The sequence below is a fragment of the Aethina tumida genome, chromosome 1, assembly GCF_024364675.1.
Source record: "Aethina tumida isolate Nest 87 chromosome 1, icAetTumi1.1, whole genome shotgun sequence".
Classification (NCBI taxonomy): domain Eukaryota; kingdom Metazoa; phylum Arthropoda; class Insecta; order Coleoptera; family Nitidulidae; genus Aethina; species Aethina tumida.
This window is the reverse complement of record NC_065435.1, coordinates 41,561,502-41,588,921: the sequence shown is the minus strand read 5'-3', so window position 1 is coordinate 41,588,921 and position 27,420 is coordinate 41,561,502. Positions and strand designations below refer to the sequence as shown.

The 27,420-nt window shown below is 30.4% G+C and overlaps 5 protein-coding genes and 1 non-coding gene across 8 annotated transcripts in view; 2 read left to right on the top strand and 4 right to left on the bottom strand.

The window, feature by feature from the left end:
• LOC109594365 (semaphorin-1A) overlaps positions 1 to 12,246 on the bottom strand; it is a 345,269-nt gene extending 333,023 nt beyond the window's left edge. For both annotated transcript variants that reach the window (XM_049961951.1, XM_049961952.1), the window contains exon 1: positions 11,144 to 12,246. The gene's annotated coding sequence lies outside the window, so the exon portion shown is untranslated. The remainder of the gene's footprint in view (positions 1 to 11,143) is intronic.
• A 1,855-nt stretch (positions 12,247 to 14,101) lies between these two features.
• On the top strand, positions 14,102 to 14,751 carry LOC109595930 (28S ribosomal protein S17, mitochondrial). The gene is made up of 2 exons (XM_020011368.2): positions 14,102 to 14,286; positions 14,338 to 14,751. Exons 1-2 carry the CDS (start codon positions 14,167 to 14,169, stop codon positions 14,695 to 14,697), a joined length of 480 nt encoding a protein of 159 aa, XP_019866927.1. The 5' UTR covers positions 14,102 to 14,166; the 3' UTR covers positions 14,698 to 14,751.
• Positions 14,743 to 19,820, bottom strand: LOC109595929 (RNA polymerase II subunit A C-terminal domain phosphatase). Of its 2 annotated transcripts, none has more exons than XM_020011366.2 (6): positions 19,773 to 19,820; positions 18,835 to 19,112; positions 18,604 to 18,757; positions 18,174 to 18,544; positions 16,583 to 17,804; positions 14,743 to 15,834 (listed from the first exon to the last, which is right to left on the bottom strand). In XM_020011366.2, the coding sequence occupies exons 1-6, from the start codon at positions 19,803 to 19,805 to the stop codon at positions 15,427 to 15,429; spliced, it is 2,466 nt and encodes an 821-aa protein (XP_019866925.2). In that variant the 5' UTR covers positions 19,806 to 19,820; the 3' UTR covers positions 14,743 to 15,426. The 2 variants fall into 2 exon arrangements, with proteins under 2 accessions (XP_019866925.2, XP_049817907.1); XM_049961950.1 differs by having other exon boundaries at positions 15,811 to 16,283.
• Positions 19,821 to 20,374: 554 nt separating this feature from the next.
• Positions 20,375 to 23,788, bottom strand: LOC109595914 (ras-related protein Rab-2). Its single transcript, XM_020011349.2, has 4 exons — positions 23,470 to 23,788; positions 22,926 to 23,241; positions 21,353 to 21,533; positions 20,375 to 21,033 (listed from the first exon to the last, which is right to left on the bottom strand). Exons 1-4 carry the CDS (start codon positions 23,513 to 23,515, stop codon positions 20,935 to 20,937), a joined length of 642 nt encoding a protein of 213 aa, XP_019866908.1. The 5' UTR covers positions 23,516 to 23,788; the 3' UTR covers positions 20,375 to 20,934.
• A 123-nt stretch (positions 23,789 to 23,911) lies between these two features.
• Positions 23,912 to 26,723, bottom strand: LOC109595918 (testis-specific serine/threonine-protein kinase 4-like). Its single transcript, XM_020011353.2, has 6 exons — positions 26,503 to 26,723; positions 25,984 to 26,156; positions 25,451 to 25,600; positions 24,568 to 24,841; positions 24,304 to 24,495; positions 23,912 to 24,249 (listed from the first exon to the last, which is right to left on the bottom strand). The coding sequence occupies exons 1-6, from the start codon at positions 26,668 to 26,670 to the stop codon at positions 24,001 to 24,003; spliced, it is 1,206 nt and encodes a 401-aa protein (XP_019866912.2). The 5' UTR covers positions 26,671 to 26,723; the 3' UTR covers positions 23,912 to 24,000.
• LOC126264424 (U11 spliceosomal RNA) lies at positions 25,753 to 25,883 on the top strand. The gene has a single exon (XR_007547143.1). It is a non-coding gene; the product is annotated as a U11 spliceosomal RNA (small nuclear RNA).
• Positions 26,724 to 27,420: the final 697 nt, after the last annotated feature.

Below are 27,420 nucleotides of genomic sequence, written 5' to 3'. Positions count from 1 at the left end.
TCCAATTTACGATGAGCTGTACATCAAATGATTAAACGCAGGAACTATCATAACACAGAAAAGCGACAACCACCTCTCTATTACATGCCGAGCACTCGAGTTTGTGGCTGCACATAGCTATGCAGCTGCGGTTTGACTAGTGCCTAAAGTCTAATAATTCTGCGGCAAACCTGAATGTTACAAATTTAAAAAAAGGCACATGTTTATATTTTTGAATATGACGTAAACAAATCAATAAATCGCGTGGGAGGTTTTAATGAAAATGATGTTTACGATTGAATATTAATTACCAATTAATATGTGTACATAAACATGTATTATTATTAATCTCATAAACAGTTCTAGTAATTCCACTGGGGATTAGTTTCATCACTCCGTGATGGAATTATCAATTTTATTAATATTAAAATGACTTTAGAAAAATTAATTTATTGAAGCTTTGATGAAATTAATTAACAATTTGGAATTATAATATTTTATATTAAAAAAATATACAGTTTATATATTTATTACAGGATTTTCACAAATGTTAATCATGTAAATGCCACATACTTTTGATATATTATATATTAGTCACTTTGAAATCCAATTTTGTGTTGATAATTTGTAATGCTTCCTTTAAATATGATGTGATTAAAATATTGTTTAACAATTCCAATAAAGTAACTTTGATAATTTAATATTTATATTGACAAAATTTTTAAAGTGTATACATAATAATTGTTGGAATAAAATATAGGAATTTAATAACTATACTGCGTATCTTTTGAAGTGGAAAATTAGAATTTCCTAAATTAAATAGATTTAAAAATATGTTCAATATGTTTTATTTTGACCAGTAATATTATTTGAATATTTGCAGCTTTAGAGGGCCTCTATTTTAAATTTATTTTACTTTAGGCATAAAAATAAACAAAATTCCATTTCCTGTAAAATTTTTAATTCCAAAAAATGTATTGTTATCTGTTAATTTTTAATTTATGTGTTTTTTGACACCGTAAAATGCTTTAAAGAAGACTTTGTTGCAGTAAATCGCTCTTGGAATTGTTATCGACAAACTGGCAATACCAATGTACGACAATGATGACAATGGTCTACAATGAACTACGATCAGTTTTCTGAGGCTTGGTGCAGACGTTGGCGTCACTATAAGTCCGTCTACCATCAGAAAAAGATCTTAGAATCAGAAGACGTTTTTGACACCCTTTGTTAAACAGGGTACCCCGCACAGCATAGGCCAATGATCACCACCTATGGAGTACCGCCGAAGGTCATAAATGTTTGTTCACAGATGAGTCTAGGGACACATTATATCACTCCGATAGTCATTTTTAAACATAATAACGTGAACTTTATGAAAGATATCATGAGGAAAACATTGCTCCACCTTTTATTTTTTGGAGGTGATTCTGAACAGTGTGGGGTGGACATTCTTTGGAGGCAAACACAGAGTTACTTGCTCATAGTATACCCAGAAACTATGAACGACATCACGACTTTATTATTCAACCAATTAATAATCCGTTTGCTCAATAATTTGGGCCAGACTTTTTTGTAGAACACAATGCTCAACCTCATCATGTGAGGCTTTGGAGGAGTTTGTTAATGTTCTTAGAGAAGAATATTTTTTTACTTTTAATTAATTTCCCAAAGAATTTGGTGATATTAGTTTTATCACTGGTTTAAAAATTCAGTTGGTGCAATTTTGTTTAATTTATACAAGAGATTGCATTGTTTATTGAAACTTATTTTGATAATATGTTTGTTGTAACATAATACGTAATATTGTATATTTTAAGACATTTATTTATAGTGATGTCTGATATATATTTATTTACTAATCAATAACAGTAGCTTCATTTATTAAATCAAATTTGCACAGCTGACGTTTAATAAGGTCGCATTTTAGCAAACCCCTCATTCATTATTTAGGCATATCGACTGCTTAAAACCGTATTATCAGAACGTCCTTCTTATCGACCGACGACCAAAACCTTTCAGGAATGCGAGTACAGTTTTATTGAATGAATCACAACAGGAAAGGATGCACCCACCGGTAGACTGGTTTTAAACACTGGGTGGTTCGAGAAAAACAAAAAGGCAGGACCAGTCCGCTCGTAGTACGGGCGTACATTTCTTTTATTTATCGCCCTGTCTTCTCGGTCTGGCTGTATGGGAAACACTATACGGGACAAATCGCTGCACCGAACGACGTTGTTTAAATAAATTCTCCTCCTAAGTAAGTCCACGTTTTTAGGAGCGGTAAAATAATAGTAGACAAACAAATGCGCTAATTAATAAGTTAATTAATTATACGCCAGAAAATCGCAAGAAACTTGAATAAATATTTAATGAAATTCTTGCTTGGTTCTCGCAGATCCGCAACAGTTAACTTTACTCGTTAGGAAAAATAACTGTGCCATAAAACGGAGTTTGTTTAATTATGACAGATGACTTTGTGATTTACTTTCTTGATTGTTAACAATTTCTGGTTTACGCCCAAAAACACAATTTACTAAAACTTATTCGACGAATGTTTGTCGGATTTTTCCCTTTTGCCATTTCTGAATAATTTCGAACTTTGACTAAACAAACTGTTGTCTAAAAATAAATAGTTATTAAATAATAAATAACAATTAAATGTGAATTGACTCGAATTTGGTGGTTTTTGTATTTACTTTATCAATTGTACACATTTAAATTTTATAGCAATTTACTTGTGACTTATTAAGGTAATAACATATTATGAAATACACAAATTTATCAAAAATATTTCTTTCTTTATAATATATATTATGCGTTACACATAAAATAAAATATTAAAAATTGGGTGATACATATTGATACGAGAAATCTCATATGTACCTTTAAATATCCATATTATTGTCAGTTATGCAGTATGTTTTATAACAACCATACGACAAAATAATTGTTTATTTGTGGGTTTAGTTATTTGAAAATAATTCAAGGGTTGATATTTTCAATAAAATCGTTCAATTTCCTTCCGTTAAAATTGAAAGTCCTTCTCGAAATGATCGATTTGTTCAAATTTCACCATTCCGGAACATTACTATAATTTCTTGTTTAATTTGTATCGTTAAATAATAATAAATTTTGCAACCGAATTAACTTTAAATAGACACACATCTTAATTAAAAATAAAAAAACTGGGCTTTTTAGTAAAATATTGGTTCTATGTCTTGGTATGGTGAGAGAAACGGTGCTTCTTGAATTAAGTTTTGGCACGTTAAATCCAATGTTGGCTAGTATATAAGAACAATCAATTTTGCCATGTAATATGTTGACAAGAAACTTTGTTGACGTTTTTTCTCTTCTTACTATCAGTGAATCCATAGAATGTTGTTAAGTACTTAAGGTATCGTCGTTGAATAGATTCCAGGCTAATTTGATGGAAGTATAAATGGCCATCAAAGTGTCAATATCACATTGTAGAGTAAGGACTTGTACAATACTGTCGACTGTCGATAATATAGCTTCAAATCACCAACAAAGGCTAGACTACAGCATAAAAACAAACTCAACAAGTCATTGATGAATAAAATGAATAATAGAGGTCCCAAGTTAGACCTCTGCGGTACACCATAGGATGCAGTGTAAGCGTGAGATCAAACTCCATTGTAGTTAACGTAACAAGTTCTGTTTCGCACATAATTCTCAATTAAATTAAAAAGATTATCACTAAGACTAAAAGTATCAGCATAGTCAACAGTAGGCATTTTTACCTTTGAGAAACGATGTCGGACTCAGAAACAAATTATTAAATCATCTGTTTTAATAAACGATTTGTTTCCTTTATTTATGAAGCCTTCTCAAAATAAAAACTTAATAATTATAAAATTAATTTGAATTAAACAGAATCGTTCTTTTTATAAAATGATTATTTGTTTTGTTACTCTATATATTAGTGATAGTGTATATGTATATATAGTTTCTATATTTCTACACGGTTATTTATTACTCAAAAATATGTTTTCTATTTTTTATAGCAGCATGTTCGAACAATAAATTTTTTATTGTTTTTCAATTTCCGGAGTTCCCTAAACATTTTTGAGTATGACTCGTGATTTAATTGACCGATTTGCTTAAACAAGCATTCAAATTCAAAATAAATTAATGTTCTACAACTTTTATTTATATAGTTTTGAATTTGAAAGTCAGATTTTCAGCCCAAATCGATGTTGAAAATTCACATAATATTTCATATCATTTTAATTATGTGTACTAAGACAAAAATCTTTTGAACAACAACAATACAAAAACATAGGCACTACCTCAATGTTTGCTTTACATATAACTTGTAATGAATTTAGAAGTAACTAATTTTTTAATAAAGTTTTTGATAGTATTACCAGAAACAGGAAAAATGCCCACAGTAAATCGTAAATTGTCAATTTACCGGTGAATTATACAAACTACAAGCGCCATAAAACCATTATAACGAACCCAAAAGAGAACTAGTTTTAACGACCAAATGAAAAACAGTACTGCATGTCATTTGTAGCGTGCAAAAACAATGAAAAAATAACAAAAAAAGGAAAAAAAAAAAGAGTAAAAAAGAGGACCCATCGCCAATTAACGAGGTGTTAATTGTTTGCAAAAGCCGTGCAGTTTTTGTAGTCCGCCGTTTTATCAGTCGTTATCAGGCTCAATAATTTGCCGGTTAATTTGTATTCAGCGGGAGCTGAATATTGAATAAAACTGCAGGCATCCAGGACTCCTTTCATGGCGGCACGTGTAAACCACGTATGAATACGAAAACAACTTTGTATTCATTCGATCATTACCTTAGAGTTAACGCCGCACAATTCACGTACTATTGTGTTAGTCGCATGTTATTCCGATTTTTTTTTTTTTTTCGTTTCCTTTTTTATTTCGGCTGTCGACAACCTGCTTGCTTGCAAATTACGACCACGGCAATGGACTGTTTATATTAACATTTTATCCCCGGTACGTTTTATTAAAGCTCCTATCGTATTTTACGAACGATTCTTGCGGTGCTTTTTGAGCCGCACCAATACGAATTATTGTTATCGGGATTATTTGTGCTGCGTTAAGCAATCGTGTGCACCAAACAAAATACGACCAAGTCGCGTACTATTATTACAAAAACTGGTACGGTTACAGTATGAATTGAAAATAAATAGTAATTACGTTCCGGTTTAAATTACGGTTATATTTCAACAAGAATTTTATATTTTCAACAACTGACGATAATTATATTCTTACTGAAGTCATTATTTTCTTTATTGCATAGATGATATAATTTTTATTTCCTTTCGTTTTGTAGTACGTAATATAATTGTGCTACATTAAAGAGTTCTCAATTTACGTTGCTTTCAGACATTTTCAATTATTGTTATAATATGCCACTTAACTATTTTAGTTTATTTTTAATTATATTTATATTGATCATACACAAGTTTACAACCATTCACATCTAACTGTGATTTTCCTATAAATTTTGGCTCACTAAACACAAAAATCACACTTAAAATCTTTTTTATGAAAGCAGCATATGAATTTTGAATTTTTTATTTTCAATTTTCGGAGTCGCACCGACATTTTTAGGTATTACTCAAGATCTAATTAGCCGAACTAGCTAAATAAGCATTCAAATTAAAGATAAATGAATATTATACAACTTTTATTTTTATAGTTTTGTAATTGGTTCAGTATGTCAAGTAACAGCGATTTTAATAATTTAATAAAGTCAATTTTTTTGGTCAAAAACTTCACGTATCATGCTAGGAAGAACAGGAATTAACTTTTAATTTTTGAGATACAGCTATGATGAGAACTTACATTGGTTTATTATATGAGAAATAAAAAAGGAGTTAGATTTTTTTATAATACAATTTTACTCTACAAAGGAAGAAATTTTGGTCTGCCACTGTTAAATTCATAACTTCATAATTTGTCATTCGATTATCATTTTCAGTAGCTATTTTTTTGAAAATCTAAAAAATTTAAACTAGGCTTAACTTTGTTATTTCTATTAATCCCAGTACGATATATGAATTCTCAGCATTGATTTTTGACGGAAAAACAACTATTAAAATAGCTACCATTTGAACTATTGGACTAACCTTAAAACTATATAAATGAAAATTATAAAATGTTCATTTGTGTTTAATTTGAATGCTTGTTTAGCCAAATCGATCAACTAGATCTCGACATATACTCAAAAATGTTGGAACAACTTCAGAAATTAAGAAACAAAATAAAATCAAAAATTATTGTTTGAAAATATTTCCATAAAAAACAGATTTTTGAGTAAAACATATTAACAGATAGAAACAATACATATAGTATCGGACAAAATTAGGGCGACTCTCTTAAATATTAAATAAAATGTTTAAAAACTAATTTATGCAAGTTACTCTTAATTCATTTATGTCCCATACATTTTTCACGTTCAGTATGAGAGAAACTGTTTTTATTCAATTATTTCTGAAAACCAAAAAAATTTACACGACAAAATTAAAGCGACTCGAGTATTTATCAGTCAAACATGAATATTGCATTTACATTAAGAACAATGCCTTGTGGTCAACACTTGTCGCCGAATTTAAAAAATAAAATTAAGATATTTTACATTTTAAATAATTCTAGGACAATTCAGGGTTGGTGAGTGGAAGCAGGACTGCCAGAAAAACGTCCAGCAAAAAAAACCCTGTCTTTTAACACAGAAACGAGAAGCAAAACTTCTTTTCGTTCTTAGGCATCGGAACTGGACAGAAAGAGATTGGAAAAAAGTCATTTTTATTACAAAATATGTTACAACATGGAGGTGGCAGTGTTATGATGTGGGGTTATTTTTCAGCTTATATATGTGCGTCTTATTATTTAATGATACAATCTCATAAGTACATGTTGTTTAATATTTAAAACAAAAAGAAAGTCGCCTTAATTTTGTCCGATACTGTACATAAATTTTAATGCGTTTAGTAAATAACAAAAAAAAAAAAAAGAAATAATAAAACAAGAACTATTTAATATAATTAATCAATATAATAAATAATTTAATCCATAATAATGATATTAGTACACGTATCTTAACTGTTTGACCAAAAAACACATTACAGTTTGCGTTTAATTAAAATCCTTTCATAATTTCAGTGGATAAATTGAGAAAATCAATGTTCATTCGATGGTAATTCATTTCACAAACGAATTATTTTAATTTCCGTACAATGTTTTATGGTAATTAATAATTTTAATTACTTGTATTTCATAAAATAAATTATTATGGATAAAATGAATGACTGTTCGGTTCAGTTTGTAATTCCACATTGTTGTAAGACAAAAACTTTTTGAACATGAACATTACAAAAAGATAGACATTAAATAACAAAGGCCGCTTATTAAATTAAAAGCGGAAATGGAATTAATTGAAGCCGAAGCCCTCTGTAATTTTACAGCTTACATTAAAATTACATGTTCTGGACGGTTGGCGTGTAATTTTTTTAACAATTACACAGTTTTGGCGCGTCGTTCTTCCAAGGCTATTTGAAACAGGTCCATCCGAAAGTGGATTAATAGAATCGAAGTTACTAATAAGGATTGATGTTTTTATCGGATGTCAATCTTGTGCAGTCAATAACAATGTACAAAATTATAAACATCCTCCACGTTTGTGACACACAAACATGTACATATAAAACAAAACGTCTTTTATTGACAACCTCAGACAATGGTGTTAACAAATTAGTTTTTTAACAATGATTTATAAAGCCGACCTTGAAAATTCAAAGAATTAAACTAACTGAGCGAGACGAAAGAGATAAGGCAACAATTTAAAGGCAAAATACTCAAAATATTAAACGTCGAACACATTAAAGGAATGTAATTTATGTTGATGGCATGAATTAACACACACACACGCACAATGTTAGATAATATTCATATTATTAATCTATTTTATATACTCGTCAGGTGTTCATTATGTGGTAACTTGTTTAGATTATATTTAAAACACATTTTAACTCGCATTTACACATCTTTAATGGAAGTTAACACGTTAAATGATCACTGAAAAGTTAATAAACAAATTGAAACCACGGTTTATATATGTGAAAATCAAATCACATGCCCGATTTATAGTTTAAGAGTGTTAAAATTTTAATGTTGGAATATCAAACAATTTTAATGTTGAAATACACCGATTATATATTTTAATAAATGCTTGATGTATTTCCTGTAAGTTATTTATTAATTCAGCTAAAATATTTTATGGCAGTTCACATTTTACACAATTATTTGCTTTTGCCATGTAATAAAGCATGTAAAGTTAGCTAAAAATTCAATCTGTTTTTAGAAAAGTATGTAATACAAAAATGAAATTATTTCTTCAGTACTTCTTTAGATAGTTGTTAAAGTAAAAATGTCTGTGCTTCATTGCCCAACCTAGCCAATGTAGTATAAATATTCTTTATTCAGTGAAAATTATATAATTACATGAAAAAATAAAAATAACTTATTACAGCATAATTAATAATTATTATAAATTTAAATGTTGAAATGCGCATAATAAATAATCTGATGAATACTTTATTATTTGCCTATAAGTTCATTAATAATTTCTCTAAAATATTTTATATACGTTGAAATTTCATAAAATTAATTAATTAATTTACACACATAATAAAGTAAATTTATATGTACATATTTTAGTTTTTCTTTTAAATTTTTATTTTTATAAGATTATTCATTTATAAGTCTCGTAATTGCGAGATGTATTAGGAAATTAATTAAAAATAAACTCTGATTATAAAGATGTATATAAATATTACAATGAATATCAAATGTTAATGAAATATTTCCTTAGTATGAAGTAACATGCTAATGAACATAGTTGTTTTTAATAAAATAATGACCAATTAAGTATAAATATTTCTTATTAAGTGAAAATAGTATATAATTGCTTGAGAAAATGAAAATAACATATAATAAAACTTATTTTCCTATACATCCTCTAAGATTTAAATTTAAAAAATATTTAATACATACAGTGGTGGCATAAATTCAACGAGTTTGAAATTATATCCACGACTCTTCAATTAATTACCACAATTCTTCTAAATTTGATGGTTTTTGATGTTTTAATCGAGACTTAATGTTGTTCCAAAAGTTTTCAATTGAATTTAGATCAGGGCTTTCCGCTGGCCAATAGAAAACCTCGACATTACTACTTTAACCATTTTTAAACAATTTTAGACTACTAGTTCAGATCATAATCATGCATAAAAATCCATATAAGTGATGAATTATCCATAGTAAATAGTTCCATCCACCTTTAATGATATCTCTACACATGAACCAGTCCATTTTACCAATAATTTTCTATAGTAGTTCTGTACCATACCAAGAAAAGTAACCCAAAACCATAACGTTTCCTCCACCGTGTTCCAAAGTTTTTCTAGTGTATGTAGTGTCCTAAATTTTACTTGGAGGATGACTAATGTCTTGTTTATTATCTTATTTTATTATATTGAACTTGGATTCATCACTCCAAAGTACTTTTTGCCAAAATTGTATAGGATAATTAATATATTTTTGTGCGAATTTTAGTCTTGTACAAATATTCTTTTTTGACATCAATGGTTTCTTCACTGAAATACTACATACATCCTTCTAAGTTTTGCTCATTGAGTCGATAGTTCTGCTAAACACACTGATACTGTATGACTCAATTAATTCATTTCTTATTTGTCTAGAATACAAGAGGCATTTAGTTTACTGATCCAGTTTGTTTATCTATAAAACGAGTTGATTTTTTGTTGGGACATATTGTTTTTTCAGTGCGTTGTTTCATATTTATTAATAACTTCGTAAACCACTTTTTGACAACATCTTAAGTTTTTAGTGATGTCAGCAATATTCAGACCTTGATATTTCATGTTAATTATTATTTCCCTCCTTTCTGGAGTGCAGTGTTTCTTTCTTCTCACTGAAAATGATTTATTCAATAAAATAATACAATTTCTTCTTAGAATAAATTCTTACTATTAAGAGTATTGTTAAATAGTGGCACAAAAGATATATTTGAATGTGGTATTTCCTTTCATCGTTTTTAAGATGTGTGACAAAGAAAAAAACGTACAGAAAATTAAAAAATAGTTTATATACTGACTGAACTGGAGTTGGAATTAAATTCTTTTATGAAATGTCTTATGTATTTAAAATTTTTTGGGATTTCTAATTTTAATAGATGACTTTTTTATAACACAATAAATAATTTAGTAGAAATATTTCTTAATCAGTGAATTTTTTTGGGATTTCTAAGTTTATATATGTATAATATGTATAATCATCTCTGCAATTGCCAAATTTAAGTTTGTAATTGAAATTAATTTTATAAATTCATAAAAAAATAAGAATAAAGTCAAAAAATATACGAAATAAATACAATAATATAAAAATTTTAATAATTATCTATACCTTTTCTATATTGAGTTCATTGTCCAGCGTAATCAATTGGATATAAATATTTCAAATTCAATGTGGCTATGAGTACTTCAATAAGAATGTAAAAGTTACCCGGAAGAATAATATTTCTAATCATTTTCATTTATTTACTTTAATAATTATCAAATGTTATGGGTTTTAAATGTTGTACTAATGTAATTTACGTTAAATTATAGATGTTTACAAAATATTTGAACATTTACAAATTGAAAAACATAAACTATGTTATTTTTTATGATCAAGTAATGAAAATAATTGCAGTACTGCAGTATAACGTCATCACAAATAACTTAAACACGTGTTAAAATCAAAATTAACTGGTTCCAACATCCATGTGTTTTCAAAATATAGGTCTCAAAGTGTCAATGGTCAATGGCAGGGTCTGACATTTAGTTCCAATAGGTTATGTCTCATTGTTTTTGTTTCTGTATTGCCTTTCATTTGCTATCTAGTGATGAATATTTATGTTTATTACGTGAGGTTAATTCATAAAAACGTTGTGTACACCATATTTATTCATAAAGATATACATGTGGTTGTAGAAGTTGTGCATAAATTAAAACACCAAATTCTGGCGCTAAACCAAGGTATACTGCAATTTAATAGTTCAAAATTAATACTACGACTATACAGGGATGTAAAAATGCTAACTTACTGGGGTGGTCAATTCAAAATCCCCGTTTAATATCCAAAACAACAACAGCGTTCAATAGGTAAACAAAACACATATGATTAAAAACCACAACACATGTATCCACCCCCAATAACAAAACACCGATTCGAATTTAGCACAGCACAGTCGGGTACGCCGTTCATTCCGAATGAAAATGCCCCATTTTTGGCCTGAATAAAACATAAACACACATATCCAAGGGCCCCGTAGTTCTATATCGACGACACGGAACGCGCCTGCTCAGCTGTCAGCCGTGCACACCGTGGTCAGACGCGAAGAACACAAGACGAGTGCCGCACACTGGTGCACCGGAGGCGCTCGACCGTTTCCCCACCGGGTTCCCAGGCGATGGTGGTGTGGGTACCGTGCCGCGGCAACACGACGTACAACGTGTTCGGTCGCCGGTTGATTGCGAAAAAATATTTACGCCGGTTAGATGCGACGCACTGAAATTTGAGGCGAAGAAAATTGTTAATGGGTGTTATAATTCGAGTAGCAGAAGAATTTTCATGAAATACGTGCGATTAAATGGTTAAAATGATGGTCAAACGTGTTGGGAACATGGCACAAGTGAATTACAGTATAACTTCGATAGTCCGGACGCTCCAGTAATTCGGACACCTTTAATTTTTGAGGCATTCTGTTGATTTTGCCTCTGTAATTCATGTGTGAAAATGAAACGAGCCAAAACCAGAATAAACAAGCATTTATCTGCCTGAACAGGCAGGTGAAACAATTTCGTTCAGCACGCTTAAAATAAAAACATCATTGTCGACTAAAAACGAACCCAGGAGATTTTATAAATGAAAAAAAAAATTGAAAAGAAAAATAAAACCCTTAGAAAATAACTTGAATAATTACTACACAGGCTTTGGGAGAGTAAATCATTGATTTAGTTGAGGAACATCTAATCCAAGATGTATTGGAGACTAATATTAAAAATGTAGAAGTATCTTTAGAATTGAAGGATGATGTAAATGTAGAGTCAAACATACTGATGCTGTCAATGAACTGAATATGATAACCTCCCCGTGGAAGATGCTTCTAAGAAGGCACAAAGAAAGGAATTGATGTAACTGCACAGAAAGTGGTCAAACAGACTCAACAATTTTGACAAATTTTTAAATATTTTCAAAATAAAATATTCTGAAGTAACTCCTTTATTCGTTCATTCCTACAATGTGACACAATTAAGGTCAGAACACCGATATTTTGGTTATTTTATAATATATCCATTTCAGTTTTTTAACATTAGACTAACTAATCTAATCAATTCCATCTATATTTTTGGATAAGTTTGAAAAAACAAAAGTATATTGACTGGCTCAAGTTTTTAAATAGAATGCTAACATTAAATTAAGAAAAAATTCAAATTAAATTACTTTTTTAATTTTTTAAATTAGTTTAATTAAATCCTTGATAATAAATTTCCCTTGAAATCGTTACTTTTTATAATACAACCGTTGAAAATTTAAATATACATGTATTTTTAGTTAAAATTAAAATCCAATGTTGAATTTTAAGTGTTCTTTTGAATTACTTAAATTAAGCATACCCAAAATTTTACCATATTTATATTAAAACCTGTGTTAAAGTCAACCAAACCAGTCAAAATAAGCATAAAACACCGCATTTATAAAATCAACGCCGTAACAATATCGGTGAAAATATTATTATATCAGTTAATTAATTGATTCAAATTAATTTAAAATTTCTATATAACATTTTTTATTACATTAATTATAAACCAATGTGCAATGTTTATTTTTTTAAATAAAGTTACAAACATTAAGAAATAAATTTTAAAAGGCAAGATACAAAAGCAACTGTTGTCATGATACAATGGTAATATTATGTGTGTATTTCTTAAAATTTCTTTATATTTTCATAAAACCTTCAAAGCCAAAGAGTGCAATAATACATTTGTTTCTTGTCGACCAATAAAAATACAGAATATCGGTTTTTGTGATTCCTAAAAACGATCATGCGTGTTTTACTCATATATATATATATACATATATATATATATATATATATATATATATATATATATATATATATACAAGTTACACTTAATACATTGTGTAAAATGAAGACACCACAATAAGCTTAATTTTGAAGAATCGCTGAAAGCACTTAAAAATTTAGACCAACCGTAATGACAACAAAAAAAATCCATAAGGCCTTAGGCGAGCGCTGAAATGTAGAACGGTAAAAAAATATTTTTTATTTGGTAAAGTTTATATTTCATTTTTTATAAGGTGGCTGTAACAGTACTTAAAAAATTAGGTCTGCTGTAGTAGAAAAAAAATACAACTTCTACTACATAATATATTATGTTCTCGACATGTATTACTATTGTTTTAGATTTTATTTTTAGATGTTTTATGTGTGATGGAATCTTGGACTCTAAAAAAGTTGCATTTTATTGTAATTTAAAACAGGAAGTAAATGGTTTAATAAAATATAACATAATTTAGGTGTAAAAAATAATAAATGTTCAAGTTCATGTTTACAAAATCAACATATAATTTGTATTCAAATTAAACAGCAGTTTAATCTAATCAGTTGTATATATGTTTGCTGAGACCCTGTTAATATTCTTTATATTCATTCCAAAATTATTAAAATCAATTAAATTTTGCTTTTAAACAACTCCTACACTTGAAATTTTTACTTAATATCTATAAGAACCCATCTAGTCGCAAATACCAAAAAAGTAGTTGTTTGAATAAAGTTTAGTAAATTCAAATCACAGAGAGCGAAAATTTAAATTTATTTCCCCTTGACTTCAGTTACAAGTAGTTTTATTTCCTTGTACGTATTATTAAGAAAGTAAATTTTCCTCCTACATGATTGTTGTATAATATTTTAAATATGTTTATTTTCTCAAAAATGCAAAATAAATTTCATATCTTATTAAATGGCAACATCGCATCTTGTGATTCTAACCTCAAATTAACCTAATTGTTACATCTCATAATAATTCTTCCGCAATAAATACAATGGCTTTGCGTTCAGTTACTAAAGCACATATTTTGTTGGGACAATGCGTCCCGTGTCTGAAAGAAAACACGTCCAAATTCAAGGTGAAACGACTGGAATTGGACAAGAACTTGCTTATGGTAAGTAAACAAATCCACTTAAACACACGTTTAAATATATTGTAATTTCAGTATTTTAAAAAAGACGAATTCATTTACGCCCACGACCCAGATAAGAAATGTAAAACGGGCGACATCGTCCTCATTGAACAACTCCAGGAGAAAAAGACACGACTGGTAACTCACGCTGTGAAAGAGATTGTCTACAAGTTTGGAGACATTGTTGATCCGTTAACGGGAAAGAAATGCATTGCAGGAAAGTACAGAGATCACATAGAGGCAGTGAACAAAGTTTATGGTGAAACTGAGCAAGGCTTTAAGTATAACAAGGCACCACCTCGTGGCTGGCAAGAGGACAAGAAGGACTTTACCCATGTTGACACTTACATTAAGTATCATGAGGATGGAAAGGATCAACCCTATGCTGTATAATAGTTAGTTAATAATTTGTAGGATTGTTTTGTTTGTAATAAAATATTATTAATAGCAACAGTCACTTTATTATACAAGTTAAACTTTCACATAGATTTAAGAGCAATAAATTACACATATATCAAAGAATGGAAAATGAATAATTAAGTAAAAAGTACAGATGTCCATGAGGTAGACTTGTAACAAATTAGGAGTTCAAGGTAATTTCAATATATTGAAATTCTCTCAGACCCTCAATTACCTATCCTAGCTTTACAACTCATTAACCAATGTATAAAGCTACTTTAAAATTATAGTTAACAATTACTACTTTTGAAACATGTTTAGAAGTGTGCACATCTAATTATTTACATTTATGCAGCAAAAAAACATTGCAAAAACCTTATATAATAATTATTAACTACTGGTTATTGCAATTTTTTTACAATGATTTGTAAATTACTCATTACCACTCTTACGCTCGCGTTTCTTTATAAAAATACTCCACTTTCAACAATATATGAGATCTAAGCTTTACGGATTAGACATTTTGTTCAGTTGTACTATAATTTATTACTATATCAGGTGAAAAGTAAACAAAAATTTCAGTTGTATATATAAAACAAATAAACCTACAACAAATATATACAAATAAAACACAACAAAGGAATATTCAAGGTCTTAGAGCAATAAAAAAAACCTATTTCAATAAAAATTAACAGTGCATGCGGTTACACCCCAATCTCCCGTTCAACAGTCAGATAAAAACTCCCTCTCCAGAGCGGCCCCCATCATGTTCCATTCCCTGTCGTCTCCGTCGTCGTCCGGCGGATCATCGCTGTCCACACTGCCCTGCGACTCGTCTTGACTTATCTCCAGGTCGCTGTCCAACTTCTCCCCTCGCCGGAATTTGACGACGGGCGACTCATCATCTTCGGTGCTGTTGTTTACCTCGTCCAATCTATTGTTCTCCTCCTCCACATTGGACCGTTTCCGTTTGTGGCCTCTGGGGAACTCCCCCGTCAACGATTCTTCACTGCTGCTGCTGGAGTCGGACTCGTCGTCCTGTCTGGAGGCACGTAAAACTTTTGCCTTGACTACCTTCATTTCGTCGTTGTCTTCGCTTGAACTGCTATCACCGGATAAGTCTTCATCAACCTAAAAACACCAATGTGTGCGTTAAAAATTTTGCATTTAACTAATATTTTGTGAAATTAATGTAATATCTATTTGACGTATTGTTACAATTCAGTATTTAATAATAAATTTTAACATTACATAACAAACATTTTACAAAATTACATGAGTTACAAACATTTTTTAACTGAGCAACTTTCTTAATACAAAAAAAAATGGAGTAAATCACGAGTTTAGAATTTCAACTGATTACATGAAACCTCATATTTTCAAAGTAAAATTGAAAATTTTCAAATAGGAGATAGGAGCTTCGTAAAAGTATTTCTTCATAAACACAAACATTGGCGACTTGCAATTCCTTTCTGTTCCAATCTTGATTAACGAATATAGATAGGGCACACATTGTGACTACACTGAACAAGAACTTCTTCGAAAACATTATTGCCGCCACGTGCACCTCGTGTCTAAACCTAAAAATTTAATTGAAATTAAAAAAAATCGAATGTAATCAACACTTTTCAGCGTAAACGATTTCTGTAGAGTAGTTATTTATTTCATTTAAATTTTTTGTTATAATCTGTGGATATTTAAAAAAAATATATAATTACATTACATATAATTATTTTAATACTTTACACTAAAACATCCTGTAGTCATCAAAATGGAATAAAATAATGAAACCAAATGAAGAAAGATGGATTGGAATTTTAGAAATATTTTTGCAAGAAACAGGAAGAATTACTAAAATAAAAACATGAATAATATATACCTCTTTTCCCATATCAGCAATGTCATCTTTGGAGAAGGTCATTAATGGATTTATGCTGTCCATAAACCTCCCACTAGCAGTCCTTTTCCTGGTACCTGGAGTATTATGCTCTGGATAATTTGGTATGTGCTCTGGGCTGCTGCAATGAGGCGGAGGATGTCGGTTTTTTGAGCCTTTATTATTCAATGGGAAATTTCTTTCATCAACGTGTTCCCATCGCTCAGCGCAGCACCACAACCAATCCGGAGTGACGATCTTCAACTTTTTCTTGCGTTTGCCGGCGTTAACTTTGGCTGTTCCCGGTCTGACTGCCACCAAGTGGGTAGTATTATTATCCAAGTCCTGTGACACCTCAGCTCCAAGACTTCTGGCAACTTGATAAGCCTTTGATTGTTCCAGTTTAATGTGAGTCGGAACTAATCCACTGAAGACCAATTTTGTTCCTTTTAATACCTTATTGCGAACACGTGGTATCACTTTCTTCAAATCTGGAACGTCTCCAGATTCTAATTTATCAAATTCCTCATAAAACGCTGTGTGAATTCGCTTCAATACGTCTTCTAAATAAATCAGGTAGTCATCTGGATCTTCCAGTTCTATTAAGTCGTCTTCCTTCTTCGCGACCTTTTTCTCCTTTACACATTCACTATCACCTGACTCCACTGCCTCATCACATTCGTTTTCGGATTTTTCCGTTTCCTTTGTAGATTTATCCACTATTTCAGTATCAGGTTTTTCTGTCACTTTTTTATTATCATCTTCTTCTTTTGGTTCAACATTTGCAGCTTCTTTTTCTGCCTTTTTAACGTCTGTATTCTGTTCAGTGGTTTCTTGTACATCAGACTTTTCAATATCTGCCTCCTTCTTGTCATCTGAACTTTTAGTTTTACTATCTTCATTGTTAACAACGCCATTTACATCTTTATTCGCGTCACTACTGTGTTTCTTCGTCTGTTCTATACAACCATTTAACATCGTTTCCTTCTTGGCATCTTTCTTTGCCTCATTCTTTGATCTAACTTTGATCATTGGTTTGTGAAGCTCGACACCCCTCGGTTTAACGTCATTTTCATGTTTATCCAAACCAGGTGGCGCATTGATATCTCCAGTGTGTTGAAAGAAATGGTATGGCTTGACGTGGATCAAATTTGAGGCGTGTGACCATACATCTTCGCGGTCATCAATAATGCAAACCATGTTGTCGCCACAAGGAAACAGAGCCCTAAAATAAAGCGAAATAATTTATAATAATAGTAAAGTCTAAAATAAATGTATTGTTAATGATAATTTTTAACATGTCAAAATTAAAATTTTCATTTCACATTTTAAATAGCCATTCATTAGTGGTGGAGATATGTTTACAAATGAATCATTACATTGTTTTTCACTTAAGTGAACAATTTTAAGCAAATTTATGTAAAAACTTTGCATTTACTTAATTGTTTTGTAGAAAATATTAATTTTCTAAATCTCACAGTTGGAAAAATTTTAATTTTAGTTGTGTATTCAAGAGTTTATATGTAAAACTTAAAAAGGAAAAACAATTTGAGTATTTCTGAAAATATTACCGACATAAAATGTTCACACTTACTTGAGATTAGCCTTTTTGCTGGTTGGATCAAAGCACTCATCCCTTGATAATATTCTATTAGAGAAGAATGTCTGGTCTTTATCAAGGAATAATGCAATCATGTGTGCATAGTTCCTAGCTCCAAATGTGCAAATATGTAACTCAAAGAATTCAGAAATTGTTTTTAGAAACTTCATTGTACCAGGTCGGAATCTTGTATGATACCAAACTGAGTTTGGCCCATACAATTGGAAATGGTACACATCCTTAATGTTAGGAGGTATATTGTCGTTGGTGGTGTGAATCAATGTCTGATCTAAATCAACTAGAAGTACAAGCTTACGCTCTTTGATCAATCTTTCATTGTCAGCCTTTCCAATCTTCTGTGCCAACTAAAAAATACAAACACATTAATATATAATGATAATATCGTTAGTAGAGTTGTCCATACCTCTTCACTGACTTTCAAATCTGGTATAGCATGTACCATCGGTACAGAGGCAGTGGCACCAATATCTGCCTTCCTTAAATCGGCTCCGCATTCGCCACACATGTCGTTCATAATAGTCGGATGGCAACATGCCGCTAATTCCAACAAAGTCTCCCTGAAAACAACAAATATTAATAATTAGAGCATCTTTGGCGCCAAATCAATTTTGGCGCCATTATTCAAATGACTTACCCCGGCTGAACGATGACGCCTTCCTGTATCAAAATCTTGCGAACTGTTCCAGCCTTGGACGACTTTAATTTACGTTGTTCGGGTTTCTCTGCCCCATCAAAATCATACAGGAGTATAACACGACCCATGGGTATTGTTTGATTCCTCCTCACTTTCCATTTTAAGATTTTTATGGGCTTTGTTTGTTGCAGGGTAATGCACACGGTCTCAGCGGCCATGTTGCACTGCATCCGTTCCGAACGCGAGTGTTTCGATTGGTCCACACGATGCGTCGTGCTCTGCACAAACCAATCAAATTTGAAATTACTACCTGCGCATTCACACTCCTAACCTCACAAATGTAGTTTGTTTTTCTTCTGTTTGTTTATAATTAGCCGGAGTTTCAGTCGAATGTTTAACCAACCTAACTATTTCGCGTCCCTGAATTGAGTTTGGTTATGATCTTGTGTTGTGGGTTCGCGGTTCCGCTCTTATCAAACATATGACAACGTCCATTTATAGCAACATAGGGAAGACATATGATTCACTTATGTACCCACACACAATTTTTATTAACAATTGGCCACACTGTTGTTTATTAATTTATAATAAAATGTTATAGATGTATTACGATTTGTGAAAACGCAACTATCACACCGCAAACCACATATAAATTTAGGTAGTACTTTGCTTAGGGATCAAGGGTTATAATTGGAGAATTATCACGTTAATAATTACACTAAATCAAATCTAAATTATCAAGGAAATTAGATAGTTTGGACATTGTATATATTACATTTATATCGTGTTCTCTGCAATTTTAAAAGTTATATTTCAATTTATTTTTGATTACCCCATATTTTTTGGAAATCTCATTTTTCCAAATAGTTTTAATTTAATTAGATGTACTGCAACTTTTAGAAGAAATTCAGTGAATTTTTCATAAAAAATTACCTCACCTTAGGCCATGCATGGATTTTATTCTTGTCCATCCCTTGAGCTTTTATTCCACATCTTAATTAGGCTACTCTCTACAGAATAATAAAAAAATTAACATAATATTTCCGTTATAAACATAATTTTTGTCAATTTACATTATTTTCGTTCACGAAATTACGTCACCGATTTTTAATCGTCACATTTCTAAGAACATGTTAAAAAAATTAATGAGATCGTTAAAAGCTTAATCCACTTGTAACAACTAGTTTCCTTCACATGATACCCCATAGATATATCTTTACTTAATTTAAACGTTAAAATATCAAACAAAACTGTCATAAAAATACAAAATCATTTTAATTATTCAAATACGACGAAACAACTGAGAGAAGTTGTAAGAGATAAGGAGTAATGCGATTTTAAATGTCTCTAACAATGCACATTAAAAAATAGTAATATTCCAAAGAAATTTAAAAATTATTACTCACCTGTGAGAAGCACAAATCGAAAATGAACGAACTGCGTTCAAGATTTGTTGATTTGGAATTACAGATTTTTATGAACTACAACATCACAATACCAGGAAAAACAACAATGGGTGACTTGATATTGAAATAACGAGTATAATATAATCTATATTTGATTATATTTGAAAGCTTACATAAAAAATTATGATTACATTTACTTTTTGTGAAGTAGATTTGCTACATTTTAATATTATAGGTAACATAATACACTAGAAAGAACACACCATTTTGAAATATGAAATACGAATGAGAAACTGACAGTAATTTTAAATATCTTAAAAAAATAATCTAATAAACTAAAACATATTCATATATTTAAATCAATAAAAATATTAACTGGATTTGTAGCTAAATATAAATATACATGTCCAAATAATCACAATAATTTTTTTTTTATTACATAAATTAACTTTCTAATATCTATAAGTATATGAATTGAATGGATTACTTTAAATGTTTGGAAATTTTCTATGTGCAATCTAATAGATTGTGTAATAATCATTCTAAAATTGTCTTTAAAAATTGAAAATAGTTAACAAGATATTAGAGCATTAACTTATGTAATAAAGTCAGTGCTTCCACATTCCATTCATTTACGATGGGTTTAATGTTTATATGTAAGGAAAACCCTCTTTTTAAAATAACGTAAATTCATTTAACAGCATCCTGAGCCTTGAGAACCACCTGCTCCTCCTGCTCCTGGCAACGAAGGATTCGTGGGCGAATGTTGAGGTCCAATTTTGATTCCATTGGCCTTTAAAGAGAAAAATTTTAAGTGGTTGTAATTATTGATCGAAATTTCGCAAAATTGTCATTTTCTATAAATATTTACATTTATTACACATTTCGATTATCAATAAAAGTATTTAAGTAATCATAATCGTTTCCTTTAAATAAATACAGCGGAGGTAATGATTTGTTTGCAATGCAATGACTCAAGTAAACCTGATATCACCAGGTTATTACTCTTTTTATCATCCTTTTATGGGATTAATACACGACAAGAAAGGTCAAATTTCGACATTTTAACCTATCGATTGGCCGCGAAAGTCGCATCAATAAAATCTGTTTACCTCGTTATTGATATCAAATACTCCCTCCTGGATCTTCTCGTAAATCTCCTTGGCGGTGTTGATGAACGCCTCCTCCACGTTGGCCGCAGTCTTTGCCGACGTTTCCATAAATACTAGACCGTGTTCCCTGGCGAAGGCCTCACCCTCCTCTTTCTTTACCTCGCGTCGACTTTCCAAGTCGCTGCAAAGGAATATTTAATTAATCATTTTGTTGTAAATTCTCCACAATAGTTTTAAAGGAAGTATGAGTCACCAATAAATTTATCATTATACAGGTGTTAAAATCAGCAGTTAAAACGAAAACACTCACAAATACTGAATAAATATGTGAAAATGGACCAATAAGTACTAATTTGGAGAATACTACGTAAAAAGTCATAAATTATTTACTGACCTTGTAATATTTATAGTTAATAAAGTGTAAACAAGAAACTATTAAAATGTAACACTGAAAAATGTTAATTTAAAATGTGTTTTAAATACTAATATGTATTTATAAATACACTTTCACACTACTTGTTTTAAATAACGTTCATTTGATTATTTTTTTTAATAACAGCTCATTTTTTACCAAATAAAATTAAGACATCACAAAATTTCTTTTTTTTTATGTTAAAAAAAATACCTTCTTGAGATCTATGCAGCTTCAACTGATTTTTTACTATCAGTCTTAAATTGAGCCAGATTTAGCTATAAGCTCAGAGATAGGCTCATATTATATGCTCAAAATACTCAAGAATGTTATAAAAGTAATAACAAGATTTTTATTGGAAGACGTGAAATATATATATATATATATATATATATATATATATATATATATATATATATATATATTAGAAAAATAGTTTTTTTTCCAAGGAACTAACTTTAATCAATAGGTGAGATGTCAAACATTATCTTATCAAAAGATAAAACGGGTGTTTAAACGCGGCCGCGAAGGCGGATCATTTATTTAAAAAAATATATGTTGCGATTTTTTAAAATTAAGCCGGACGCATTTAAAATACTTTTTCTCATCAAACCAATTTTTATTCTTTATTTAATAATAAACAGAAAAAACAGTTTGTCAATGTAAATGACAATTTTGTTGGTACCAAAGAGATTTTGGCATACAAAAAGAAGAGATGAGGTATTTACATTAGAAATATTATTGAAACAACCATACATCTTTACAAAAATATACCATAATTCTTCATTTATGTAGTTAAATTGAGACGATTTAGTAATTTTTTTGTATTCACTAATTTTGTTTAATAAAATTTTATCTCAAAATGTAATAAACAAAAATTGTATGATTAAAATAAATTCCAATAAATTGAACACAAAGAAAAATATATGTACATACATAAAATGATTAAATTATGATTAAGACAATGAATATATGACTTAAATGTGTAGATACCATTTAATAACTGTGAAATAGTTCGCATTTAATTAAGAAAAAGATATTTTGTTGGTTAAAGTTAATAATATAACTTCACAACTTATCTTTCATCAAATAAATGACAAAAAATACATATTTGACGATGTTTCTAACAAAAGATACCTACCACAGAGTGTACAAACTAACCTTTTGTTCCCAATAAGCATGATCACCATATTTGAATTAGAATGTTGTCGGGCATCATCGAGCCATGTAGTGAGATGATTGAAAGTCTCTCTTCGTGTAATATCATATACTAATAATGCACCCGCTGCGCCCCTGTAATAGGATCGTGTGATTGACCTAAATGCCTCCTGTCCTGCAGTATCCCATATCTGAAGTTTGATTTGTTTACTGTCAATTGTGATCATGCGAGCCCCAAATTCAACTCCAATAGTCAGATCGTGCACTGGCTGGAACCTTTTGTCTGTGAACTGGAGGAGCAGACAGGATTTACCAACACCTAAAATTTGTAGTTTTAAGATAAGGACAAGTCATTAATTTTAAACAGCATGTGGAGTCAGTTTATTGATTTATGAAATGGTTGTGGATGAGTTACGTTTTAGGTTAACCGTTTATTGCGTTTGGAAATCGTCGAGCATTTAATTGCGAAAACCTTTGTTTTAAAATTAGATCCGTACATATACACAAAAACACCTGATCTAATTGTATATTGAAATTGGGCACGTACCTGTGTCACCGATGATGATGTACTTAAATAAATACGCGTAAGACATTTTCGAGCGATCGCTGATGACTACCTATACAAATAAAACTATTAATCACTGGCAAAAACTTTCAATCAACTTCGTAAAACACAATGACAGCTGTCTTGCTGTACGTCATTTACTGAAATGCGCAGTTCGACAGTGCGCTCAAAACGCCTCCACATTGGTTAATCGATTTTTCGTTTTTCAGGAAGCGCTCAAACGTGCGTTCGTTTTTTATCTACAGAAAAGCAACCCGCATTCGAATCTTGGTATCAGTTTTTATCCCCCTAATTGCGTTTTCGATCCGTTCGAGTACAACGCAAATAATTAAGTTTAACCTTGATTTTTTGAATGAAAACAATGTACAGGACCGAACGCCGCAAGATTTATCTTAATATTCAAAATAAATAAATAATAAAAAAATATGTTTTTACTCATCAATTTATTTCAGATATAATTCCATATAAAATAAAACAGTGAATAATTAAATAAAATGATTGTATTCAAAAAATTTATAATTTAGATCTTTGTGGACTTTCAGTGTTTCTATCTTTGCTTTCTTTCTTATGATCCGCCTTGCTGTTCTCCTGAATGGCTAGCTCCTTTTCGTAGAAGATTTTTTTTTTTGGCTCCGTCGATTCGTCGGCACTTTTTCGGGGTTTCGATTTGGCCGTTTCGTGTTTATCTTTTACAGTATGCTCTTTTGGAGCATGTTCTTTAACGTTCGGCTTAACTGATATTTCTTTTGACATTTTTCTATGCTGAAACATAATTGCTTTATAGTAAACCACTGCACCATAGACAAACTAGCTTACAGAGCTGTTAGATTCTCTACTGGTTCCAGGTCTATTCTGCTCACCTTCCAAACCGTAATTGAACCAGGGATCCGCCCTAACAGCGTTCATCCTCGATCGAGATTTCAACGGTGCTAAAATTTTTGTAATCAGGAACTTGCAATTGGTACTAACCTTTGGCTCCCTCGGAAACACCACTTTATTCGAGACTTGCTAAAAATTAAAGTAAACATTATGAAACAACAATTAATTAAATTAATAAAAACAAAACTGAAATGTGCTTACTTTAATTAGTTCTTTGTAGTTGCTGTCATCGAAAGGTAATCTTCCGAAAACCATTGCAAACAACACAACTCCCATTGACCAGATGTCGGCGAACTGGGGTTGGTAGGGGATTCCCTTGAGAATTTCGGGAGATGCATAGGCGTAGCTGCCGCAGAAAGTTTCGCTTAACGGTATGTGGCCGTTTTTCGGTCTCACGTGGCCCCTGGCGAATCCGAAGTCTGACAATTTGATGTTCCAACCGCTGTCCATCAGTAAATTCTCACATTTGATGTCTCTGTATCAAAAGAATTCAATTAATTTTATCGTAGTTTTATGCCTGAATTGTCTTTAGCATTAACGTTTTTGCTTGTTACATTTAGAAGAAAAGTTCAATTTGTTTGGACAAATAAGTATCACGACAGAATCGAATTAACTTCAACAAATAGTTTCATTAATTTAAATAACATATACATAAATATGGTGTTAAAAAAGCCTCAGATGTCAATTTCAGTTTCTTGAAAAAAAAAACAAAAAATTTTAGTAAATGTTATAATATTTTCAATTAAACTTTTTATTTATTGTTTAAAATTATCATTACCATTGTTTAAACTCATGAGTTCAAACGATCTTTATCTGACACGTATTATAATTAATACATATTTAATCAACCGTATACTTTTCCTACAGCCTAATTTTGTTATTTGTTTAAATAAATTTATCAGACTCTTTGTTAAAGCTTCTGCGTTGTACTTAATTAAGTTTTAAATTTACTTGTATCATTTTCCAGTTTCTACTCAAGTAGAGTGTGAAGTTATTCACATGAAATTACATTTATAAAAACTGATTAGATTATTCAGATTAGATATTGTCGGTACTAGTTGCCCAATTACGGATCTGGACCAACCTGTGAACAACTCCGCGTTCATGGCAGTAATCTACACCATCCACAAGTTGTCTAAACCATTTTCTCGCGCGTGTCTCGTCTATATACTGGTCTTTTCGTATAATATCCAACAGGCTGCCATTCTCTGCATACTCCATGACAATATAAACTCTGAAAATCGAACGTTTTATTACGGTACATTTTAAATATTGTATTATAAATCAATTTTAATGTTGTTTGTATCTAAGAGATGTCACTGATTAATCTCACCACTGGACAGAGAATAGAGAAGGATATAAGAGTCAGTCGGGGAAAAACCACCACAAAAGGGTGTTTGCCTCTTTATGGCACCCAAGTCTAAGAGACTTGTGGGGTATGGCAATCAAGACATACCCAACACATAATTTTTTTGGCCATGGGGGCAGTTTCTTGGCAATGTACCAGAGACGCCTCCTCTTTATCCTAATTAAGTAAATTTAAATTACATTGATTACTTAATGTGTGGTTAAATAATCAATAATAATTTATAAAATATCATTTTCATCGATACACACCTATGTGTCGTTTCAATTGCTTGGAGAAATCTAACAAGATTTGGATGTCTCAGCCCCTTAACAACTTCGATTTCCCTGGGCAAAAATTTTTTCAGATAGTCTTGGGGAGCTGAAAACTTGCTGATGATCTTAATGGCCACGTCCGCATCCTGGTGTTTGGTGCTTTTTGCAACCTAATTGAAACAGAAAATAATGAATGATGCTTGAAATCATTATTTTCATTTAAAATTTGAATTTCATTTGTATGACTTTTTTAACCTCTTTTGATATCAAAATTTAAATTATACAATGCCAAATACCATAAAGAGGACAATTCTTGGAAAGATTATTAGTAATATGTTGTTCCCCAGCTTAGATGCATGATTTTGAGTTTTACTGAATTGAATGATCTAAATACTTTAAAAATGCTTAAAAAGTTAATGATTTTGACTTTTTGAAACCGTCAATTTTTAATACTCATCAAAAAAATTCTTTTCGCCCCCCAATAAAACATACCCATACAAAACCCCCTTTTCTTACTCTAACTGTAGCATAGGATCCCGTTCCTATCGTCCTTCCCAGGAAGTAGCCGTGTGTTTCTAATACTGTGGGTTTTTTGTCCTGCTTGTTATCAGTACCAATAGAAGAAGTTGTAGGACTGCCAGTAGCGCCTTGTGGCTGGTGCACACTTGCAACAGAGGTAGGCATGACTCAGAATCTTGGATCATTTTACTAAAATTTTGATGGGACACATATTACTATTCACACTGACACTTTGACGTTTGATATGTTGTTAAGTCAATTTAATAATAAGGGTAACACTCTTGATTTTTTTTGAATGTCTCTTCCATTTTTGCCAATTATAGAACAGAAAATTTAAAAATAATATTAAATTAAAAAATATTTTTATTGTATTATTAAGGTCCATATAATGGTTTATTTCATGATTTGTTAATAAATTTGAACATAAAATCATATAATTTTATTTAACATTTTTTTATTATTTTATAAAATTCAAATTCGAATGAAATTTTGGTATTATTTAATCTGTTTTATATTAACGAAATAAACCATAAATATGAAACTTAAGGTATTTTTGAAGACTTCATTTTAATAATGATTTTTTTTATCAAATATTGCTTTAATATTAAAATAAAGATATATTATATTTGATTCGTGGAGTCAATTTTTCAAAAGTAATCGGTCAAAACTCGGTTAATAAAACACAGTTGATATAAAAACAATATTAGAAAGTTTTGTTAAATTTCAAATTTATGGTGTTTACCATTAATTGTTTTAAAATAAAATTAAAATTAATTTTTGAGATTTTATTTTGCAGTTCCTAGAATAAAAATCATACAAGAAAAAACTAAAACATTTTTCGTCTAAAATATACTTAACATATTATATTGACTTTAAAGTAATAAAATTAAGATTATCAAAAATTAAACATATATA